At 43.2% G+C, this 10,179-nt stretch overlaps 1 protein-coding gene across 4 annotated transcripts in view; it reads left to right on the top strand.

Moving 5' to 3' along the window:
- Nucleotides 1–3,620: 3,620 nt before the first annotated feature.
- The window catches only part of GOLT1A (golgi transport 1A), a 77,367-nt gene continuing 70,808 nt past the window's right edge, over nt 3,621–10,179 (top strand). For all 4 annotated transcript variants that reach the window (XR_016311614.1, XR_016311613.1, XM_089669405.1 and 1 more), the window contains exon 1: nt 3,621–3,674. Coding sequence is in view for 2 of the 4 variants with exons in the window: in XM_089669405.1 (XP_089525531.1) it covers nt 3,656–3,674 (19 nt within the window). In the remaining 2 variants the exon portion in view is untranslated. The remainder of the gene's footprint in view (nt 3,675–10,179) is intronic.

The raw sequence follows: 10,179 nt of genomic DNA, 5'->3' as shown, positions 1-10,179 counted from the left end.
AGTCAGTGCATAACACAGTGGGTGAATAATCAAGTTGAACTGACATAATAAAAATGGATTTATCGAATAGCACAGGCCTTGAAATTTCCACTCGCCTGCTCGCATTTTGCAAGTGGAAATAACATGGGAGCGAGGGCCAGATCGATCAAACAGCCGATGGATATGGAGCTGGGTGCCGGCACCAGAGGCGGAATAAGCTTTCAGGCATTAAGCACTCACACACTACCCAAGGGCCCAGAGTCCTTAGGAGGTCCTATGGCAGGCTCCTGACAGGATGGGGAGGGGCCGCAGGGTGAATTGTGCAAGCATGCTGCGAGTCCAGGCCAGTGAGAGTGACTGACAGAGCCCAAGGCGGCGGAGGAGAATCCACAGACTGGTGAGAACTCAGCATGTAACAGTGGTAGGAAGGGGGAAAACTGTCTGTGACAGGAGTGCTTAGAAACGGAGTGTGACAGGCTGAGCCAGAGGGGAGACGTTTGTGTGTGTGTCTGTACACACTTTATGACTGAGGCATGAAAACAGCTTCTGCTAGAGTAAGAAGATGGTTGTGGTGCCAGACTCTCAGAGCTCCTGTTTTCACTTCCGCAGGGATCTGGAATGCTGGTAACCCCAGTAATTGCTTGCAAATGACATAAAGCCGATATCGCCATTGGTCAACTAGCTTGTGCTTTCCAGGGATACCTAGATTTCTCAGCAGCACCTGATCACTCTCCTGTAAATTCTAGGTTCTAACTTTTCAATCAAAGTTCCTTTTGTTGCATTGAATTCAGGCATCTGATGCAGACTGAACCTTTTCATAAGCCATCTTTCCGCAGGCAGTCCGCATACCCTCTGTCAGGAATGGACTCAGCACTGGTGGTGGGACTCACCTGCCGTGTGAGCTGCAGTACCAGGGCTGACCAGCGGGTGCTCTCAGCAACCAGAAGCTCACTCCTGCAGTCAGCCATCAGCTGAAGCTGATTGCAGGAGGTGTATTTAAGTAGGACCAGGCCTGTGATCAGGGCCTTGGTGTATGTTTCCCATGAGCCCCTGTACCTGGTATCCTGTGTTCCTGCCTATCTGCCTAGTTGCTGACCCTGCTTTGATCCTGACCTCTGCTGGCCGTCTCCTGTTGAACCCCTGGCTTGCCTGACCATCCTTCTGCATGATCCTCTGTACCGCACTGACCGTGAGTTATTGAACCCAGCTTGTGACCCTGACTATTCTCTGCCTGCTCCTCCGGTACCTCACTGCCCACACGTTGCTGACCTGGCCTGCCTGACTACGCCTGGCGCTACCCAGACTATCCATCCATCCCGCACGGATCCAGTCACTACTGTCCAAACCTGCCAGCCCCTTCACATCAGGCTTTCCCCCAGTACATACCCTCGGCGGACCCCTCTACCACAGTTGGGTGCACTCAGGGGCCGCGACCTCGTCTCAGTCCTGTGCCAAGTCCATCCCCACCATCAGGGGCTCTGGTGAAAAGGCAGACTGGGGCTTAGACTCCGCGCCCTGGGGTATCCTGGTCTGTGGGTCACTAGAGATCCCGCCAGGCGGTGTCTGACAGTACCTTACGGCCCGCCTGACCATTCCACCTCTCCAGCCCTGACTACGCCAGTGTTCCTGAAACCTGCTACTTCCCTGTGTCAGTCCACACATTTCTGGTCATACCTGGATCCCTAACAGAACACCAAGTAGCAGGCTTCAGGAACACAGGCGTAGTCAGGGCTGGAGAGGTGGAACGGTCCAGCCAACACCTGGGGCTGACTGCAGGAGTGAGCTTCTGGTTGCTGAGAGCACGCGCTGGTCAGCCCTGGTACTGCAGCCCACATGGCAGGTGAGTCCCACCACCAGTGCGGAGTCTATTCCTGACACCCTCTATGTGATTTCACAGATGTCTGATCCAGCTGATGTGCTGGTAAGCAGGCTTCTCTCCCAAACCTGTGCATATATGGGGAGTACCCTGTGGCATGATTCTTGGTACGGTTGTAAATATGCACTACTGCTGAGATAAATCTGCTACGGTGTTGTTTATTCTCTGTGGTAAGTGTCTCAAGCATGTCAAGAAGAGCTCAGTTAATGCTTTGAGAGTGCAAATACCCTCGAGGATGATAGGGGGTCATTCTGGACTTCTGAACACCCAATAAATCCAGCAACTTCTTGATTTTTTTACTTTCAAAGTCTCTTACTTGATCAGAATGTATTCTTTAAAACAGTCCATAATCAACAAAGAACCTTTCCATCAAGACCTTGGATATTTTTGGTCTTTGGTGAAGTTGTCTGTCCCCATCAGGGTGATTCTCTGTCCATTTGAATTGTTTTCCATGAATTAGAAGTTAATGTACACCAACTCCATAGGCCCTTGGCTTTGGAGGTGGCCCACTGGGTTACTCTGTATGCAATGTAGGCATGAGTGACAGTAGCTTTCAAACTTCAGCCCACATACTGTACAAGGCTAGTAGAATTAGTCTTTCACTAATTTGAAAGTCTTTTCTGGCCTTAAGTGACCATGGTCATCATGCAGGGCAATCAGCACAGTTTTCCTGTAATTTTCCAGCAGGAGCAGTTACCATTTGTCTTCAAGATTGTCTGAAGGGATCCCTTTGATAACCAACCCTGTCATGTAACTGTAATTGATCCCCAATTCTTTATGAACCAAGTGTGCTTCCTTTGGAGAGTTCACTAATAGCATATTTGAAGGTCCACTTTCCAGAGCTTTCAGAGTCAAACTCTGAAAAAAATAGAATCTTCCATCTAGTCTTTTTAAAGTACATGTGAACCCTCACCTTGTAAAACAACCCATTCAGTTTTAAATAACTAAATTATGTTAGTAACATGTTTTCCTGTTTTGGTGTAAAGATACACTTGAAATTTTTATGGGGTTTGATTTTGATGAAGTGTTTACAAGTCAGTAGAAGAGAGCCCTCCAAATTTTAAATATAAATTAAAAATATATACTATAGAGTTAAACAAAAATGTATTGGTATGAACAGGCAAAAACTAGTGGATAGCTACACAATCTGGTTCAGATTCAGAGCTGTATAAGTTTAGCCAACACTGTGCAAATATTGGCTGATTCCAGATAAACCTGTTGACATTTTCTTTGTGGATGGCACAATTGGCTCCCTCCCGCCCCACATCCTTTGATTGAAAAAAACAAGCAGAAATGTGTTAGCAAAACAGTTCCTGCATCCAGTCAGATTCTGACAGCCGGAATGCAATAGCCCAACAGTGGGATTCATTAGTCTGCACTGTATAGTTTGGATGAAATAATCTATGGAGAGGATAGTATGAATAACCTTCATTTTCCCATCTCCATTAGTCAGATACTAACCTGTATAATGGTTGGTCTACACAGTGCAAGTCCACAAAAGGATTGGGTCATTGGGCTAATATCATGCTTACCCCCCATAACCCCAACAGCCCTGCATGCTGCTCTTTTTGTAATCGTTGAACCCCCTTTTGCTGTTCAATAACATCCTCTGCTTTGTTTTTTCTTTTACAGCCTACTAACTAGCTTCATCTTAGAAATTACAAGGTGTATCACTGCTTTTGATATTCACAAGTCAGTAAGAGTTAACATACATTATCTTGTGATTCCTCTATATTCCAAGGGTCACTGAGATTGGGACACGTAATTGAGGAAGAGGTCAGTGTGTGTGCTCTTGCAACAATGATCAGCGAATTACAGAGTGAGTGTGTCTGTACTTGAATATTTCTTCATAATCTGTAATAATTTAACTACTTAGGAAAATATAAACTAAGTGCTTGTTAATGTCTAATGATTTTTTTTATAATATTCGTCAAAGTAGTTTTACTTATTTGGTAATAAGTGTTTGTATAATTGCTACTCACTGTGTCATGCTTCCACTATGTTTACGGATTTCAGTGGCAAGTAATTTTTTCCTGTGATCCAATCTGTTCAAACCAATTTATGCTATTTTTTTTCACAAATTTCTTCATTTTAAGACTGAGTGATAAAAGCTGTGCTTGTGAAAGTAGTGCCTCAATACAATAGCATCAGAAAAACTTGAATTATCTGTTTGGTTGTTGGTGTAATTCCAGCCCATCAAAGCATGTGAAATATAGTAGCTGACTTACTGTATATGGTGAACCAAAGAAAGAAGAACAACATTCTACAATATACTCTCTCCCCAGCATGCTATAGTAATGATTAGATATTCTGCAAATCTTAACAAATTTGATTTGCAAATTCTTTATTAATTTTTATTATATATGCATATAAATGTGTCCAATATGCAGAGAATAGAAGTCATTATTTATGACTCACTGGATTGTCTGCTGATCAGACAGGTCTACACAGAAGTATTCAGGAAAATAAAGTGATGAATTGGCAATAATGTTGATTATTTCATCCATGCTGGTGAGTGGCTTTATATACAGTAACTGTATTAAAAAGCAGCTCATGGCCCATAGACAAGTTACTACCACTGTCATGTTAATAACCGAAAATGTTGGTTGCCTTAGCAATGAGTATAATTTCAATGTTATGTCACCAGCTAAGCTCCAGAGCCATTTTTAAATTTCATCTATGAGTCTATTAAATCAGAAATGTTCTGATTATTTATTCTACAAAAGTTAAAAATATATTCTTTTTGAGACAAACAAAGCTTTCTTTTTGTGATCGAAAAGTTTACAAAAGCAGTATTTCAGAATTATGTGTATATATGCTTACATTTTCAGGTTGAAAAAAAAAGGCACATATCCTTCCAGTTCAACCAGAAAATAAAAAATAAAGATAAAAACACAAAACCTCAGTATACACTATTTTTTAACGATGGGCAACTCCTATCCTCATATTTATTAGTGGATCCAAATTGATACCAACTACTGCAGTAGGGAACAGACACAAAAAGGTACCCTTACAGAGTGTTTCTCAAGCTTATTCCAGTCAGGGCGCCTTTGAAAAGTATTTTCAGTCACAAGGTACCCCTGTCCAAGGCTTGGTTCACATTACTGTGTGTCGTGGAATGCATGCAAAATTGCGCTCATTCCTGAAATGCAGACAAATGCTCCACTCTTTAGGAGTACCCCAAACATTTGAAAAACGTGAGGTGTTTTTGGTGTGGTGTAATTTTAAAACTAAAGTTAGGGATTACTTTCCCTGCATTTCTGCTGGTAAGGCAGCCCATTGAAATGAATGGGCTGCCCTATACACAGCCACACATATGTGAACCAAAGGCCTGTAAACCTGTGAGGTTGGGGGGGTGGTAAAACCACGCAATTGAGCTGCTTTTACCACCCCCAACTGCTCCCCCTTTAGCTGCAGAAACAGCAGCTGGGGGTATACACATGCTGTTGCTGCAGCTGGAAGTATACCTCCAGGTGAATGGAGTTGAACTACAACCACCCCGCAACTGTGTGCGCATTGCTTTTCAGAGGAGCAGCTGTCCATGCTGCTATTAAGAACAAGTCCTAAGAAAGCAGTTCTGATATGACAGGAATAAGGGGTCAAGATTAAAAGTAAAATACATATACACACATATAAATACAAACACATGTACACACAGGCACACGTATGTATACACACACAGACACATATACACACACATACATATGTACACACACACACGTACACATACCTACACATGTATATACACGCTCACATACCTGCACATGTACACACACACGGACACACACATTATGAAAAATTACAGTACCTTATAGCTTCCATCACACAGCCGGGTATTGCACTCTAGGGGGAAGCAGAGAGCACAGAAGACACTCCCCTTCCCTTTGCTTTCACTTTGCTGAGCGGTCTAACGGCTCCTAGTGCTGACGTACAGTGCGCTGCGGATCGGGAGCTCGGGCTCAAGTGACAGCCATTCTCCCTACGGCAACCCTGAAGACCTCTGGCAGCACCCCGGTTGAGAAAGGCTGCCTTAGCATATTTCCTAAGAACTGTTCTGTTCATTTGGCGCAATTGAAGTTTTTTATACACATGATTACGTGTGTATCATATTAATATTACAATTGTACTTTTATGATAACAAAGGGTGTTACATGGGCAGGTTAATTTCTAATCAGGATTAAAAAAAAATGCAAACATGTAATGACAACATCATTAGTGCCGTGTGCAAAATGAGTGCAGTGTACAAATATATAAGCAAAACATACAAAATAGAATAGAGTTACATACAGAATTTACTAATTTCCTTTACATTATACTATACCCACAGTTGATCCAGAGGAAGGCAAAAACCCCAATAAAGCATGATTCAATTTGCTTCAGTGGCAGAAAAAAAAAAAATCCTTTCTCAATCCCCAGGAGGCAATCAGATATAACCTTGATTAACATTTCCTAAGGCTAGACAAGTACAGAGAGAAGTTAACAGCTGCCTTGTGTTTCCTGCACTGCTGCATGCACAACTTCTTTTTGTTGTTTTTGATTACCCTTTCGTTCCTATGAGGTATATGGCCTCTTCCTACCTCTCTGGCATCAACAGGCAGGTGTGCAAAAAAGGGGGAAGGGGGGGGATGTTTGCAGATTGCTGTAGGCTACATCCTCCCTCCCTGATTTGCAATCTTCAATTCTCCTTACCCCCTACCTTTCCTGCTGAGGCTATGGTGTGAGCTTGTTGAGGGGTGAGGAGATCCATTGGGGGGAGCTCTGGTAGGCAGGTGATGGTGCCATCAAAGGGGCTTCTTAGTAAATGCAAGTAATGCAGGCAGTGTCACGCAAGCCTACTGGGTTCCCTTTAGTTTACAGGTGGAATGGGACAGATGTCACTTCCGTGGGTCCTCGGAGGTGCACAAGCAGTAACATCACTGGTGGCTGCCTTCCACTTCCTAGGGAGATGAGGTTTTGTGCCAGCCATTTTCTTCTGGATAGTCAATGTACTTCTGATGCTTAGGGCACACGCCAGGCGGCGACTTGTTAGGGGAGTGGCTTGTTTGGTTGTCCTCCTCCCCTTCCAAGGAGGCAATTGTGACTATTCCTCTAGATCCAAGGATGCCGCTAAGGTGGCAACTTCTCCAGAGCCAGGCACCAGCCCCTTCACCATAAGACTGTGATGTGTTAGGGGGATAAATCTGGCTGAGGGTTCTATACCAAGGTCCAGCCCTTTGAGGTATGCCTTACTGGGTATGATGTCTGCAGAGCAAATGCTTGCATGGAGCTCAGGGCTAGGTAAAACTGCTGTGAGGGTTCTGGTTGTTTGGGTCCCCACATTGTTTAGCCAGCACCAGCCCTACCAACTATGCTCAGAGGGCAGTGTGACTACCATTTTTCTCCTTTTGAAGCTCTGCTTTATGCGGTTTCCCTCACCGGTGTGAAGAGGACACTGTTAAATCTTAAGAGTCTGTGCCTGGGAGGTAAGAGGTGGGTGTGTAGGTCCTGTACTTCATTGTAAACATATGGTGGGTGCTAGAAGCCTCCCTTTATTCAGTAGTACCTTTATTAGTTTTACAAACCTGGGAGGATCTCCAACAAAGTTGTGGTTAAAGATGAGACAGTTTTTTCACTTTAACTCCTTAATGACGGGGGGGGGGGGGGGGGGTAAAACAAATGTCAATGCATGAACACAATTTTTCAACTTTGACATGTGTTAGTAAAACTGCACACACCATCACAACTACTTTTTGCATCCAGTTGGATTATACCTTGGTTTTTTTCAGGACAAATTGGGCTTTCTTTTGGTGGTAAATGGTAATTGAGATCTCCTGATATTTTCTTTTTTATTGTCAAAGGAAAAAACTAGTCCAAAATAGTAAACAGAATAACTTATTTAAATGTAGCTGTATATTTCTTGCTACCATTATAACCTACAACCATAAAACAAGCAAAAATAAATGCCAGTCATATCCACTGTTGCCATCTTGAGGACTCCTTCAAACGGGTGAGATGTAAACCTTTCTAACTCATTCAGTACAGTAAACAGGAATTATTTTGTAGACCATTTGTTAAATGTGACCAGCAAGTTTCCACAGTAGCCAAAATCCTCATGTAAAAATTCTTTGTTCATCATGATCTGCTCCAACAAACCTATTCTGATCAGGGAAGAGACTTTGAAAGTAAACTTATTAAGTCTTTTGGATATGCTGGGAATTCAGAAGTCAAAAACAACCCCTCAACATCAACATCCCTCAAGAGGATCCCCAGCCTGAACACTTCAGTCTAAGTATGCTCAGGATTCTTTCTGCAGAAAAGAAACAACATTGGAGCAGGCACATTGTGGCCATAGCATTTGCTTACGATAGCACTGAAAACTATGCTACAGTTTACTTTCCATATCTATTGATGTTTTGGAGGAGGACTCGATTGCTGTTCAATGTAGCCTTTGGCAGGTCAAATGTCAACGATAGCGGGGATATGCAGACCATCTGAGGAAAAACTTGACAGTATATAAAAAAGCCCTTAGAGGCCTCACATGCTTGTGTTCAGCAAAATAAAAAGAACTATGACCTTAAAGTGTCTCCAGGCTACAGGTCTCGTCTCTTACAGCTGTATTCCAGGACTGCTGAGAGGGCTATTGGCCCATTATCCACACTGACTGTAGAAACCATGCTATTGAGGAACAGGCTAATCACCATACAATTTACAACCCCAATTAGATCCATTACATACAGTATTCAGAAGGACACCATACAGTGTTGGTATTTAAGATGTCACACTGAACTGCGCTTGCACCTGACATGGGGGTGGGAGGAAAGTGTTGCACTTTATTATTCAGATTTATTTTTACACCGTGGCTTTAATTTTTTTGTTTTGATCACTTTTATTGCTGTCACAAGGAATAAGCATGTGACAGGTACACTTTATGGAGAGATCTGGAGTCAATAAGATCCCACATCCCTCCTCTGCCCTTAAAAGCATTTGATCACACCAAGATCGGTGTGATCAAATTCTTTTCATTTTTAAAAATGGCACAGTTTACATCTGAGTAAACCGGAAGGGATGTAAGGTCATCGCTTTCAGGTTACTATATCATAGAGCCAAACAAAGTTGATCTATTCTTTGTTCAGCTCTATGATCAGCTAGCGGAAGCCCCTCCCACTGCTTGTAAAAACAATCCAGAGGCTAGTTCGCTGCCTTGATTGGTTTTACAAGAGAGCCGACCGTCTGCTCTAAAATATGGTATGCCTGCCTCTACAGAAAAAGCAGGTAAATTTCAAGAGCTCCCCACTTCTCATTTTTCTGTCTTGGATATATGAAACCACTAATTGTGACAGATAAGCAGAGCTGAATACCACAATCTATCCCAGAGATGCAGGTAAACATCTAGGGAACTAACTAAAATTATATCTTACAGAACCAGTATGCCATACAGTGGCTAAATGGTTAGCACTTCCGCCTGGCAGTACTAGGGCCATTCGTTTAACTCCCAGCCATGGCACCACCTGCCTGTAGTTTGCATGTTCTCCCTGTGCCTGCGTGGCTTTTCTCCAGGTACTCCGGTTTCCTCCCACACTACAAAAACATGCTGGTTTGTAAATTGGATCCTGTTTAAATTAGCCCTAGTATGTGTATGTATGAATGTAAGTTAGGGACCTTAGATTGTATGTCCCTTGAGGGTTAGGGACTGATGTGAATGTACAATATATATGTAAAACGCTGCATAAATTGACAACAACATAAGTACCAAATGTACATTGATTGCAGTGCAAATGGTATGCTTCAGGCATAAATCCATACCATGGTGAAAAAACCCAGCCCTTCAATTCCTCCTTCTGCATGCATCTCTCTCATTGTTGTGCCACTGGTTCTAGATATCCATAGTAGGCACTGACACTGCTGGCAGGGCACTCTTTCTTCCCTGCACAATGCTATGGAGCACATCAGCGCTGCACAACAAAATGGATTCTTCCCACTCAGGTGATAGGTCTGTCAAGAGAGTAGCACAGCTTTAGCAACCCTCCTGTGCGTACCTTACTGAGCAGGCATACTTTGGGAAAACTTAGGGAAGTCCCGTGTGCAGTGTGTAAATGAGTGGAGCTCAGCCCTGCACAGGCAACTGTCCTATTTTTTCTTATTTTTTCACTGGATCACACACAGCCAGGTACACAGCATTTTCTATATTCTTCCACTGGGTCTTTAAACAGTCTAGGGGTTCTTTTTAGGGTTTTATCGGGAACGACGAACTGGAATAGGGAGAGGGAGCATGGGATAACTGTAAAACTGAATGAACTTGAGGACTCCTCAATTTTGGGTCGCATTGCACAAAACTGGCTGCATTC

This window comes from Staurois parvus, unplaced genomic scaffold (genome assembly GCF_062004578.1).
Source record: "Staurois parvus isolate SC_StPar_1 unplaced genomic scaffold, SC_StPar_1.0 ptg000074l, whole genome shotgun sequence".
In the NCBI taxonomy this organism is placed as follows: Eukaryota; Metazoa; Chordata; class Amphibia; order Anura; family Ranidae; genus Staurois; species Staurois parvus.
Note: the sequence above shows the minus strand (reverse complement) of the source record. Positions and strands in the feature narration are given on the sequence as shown.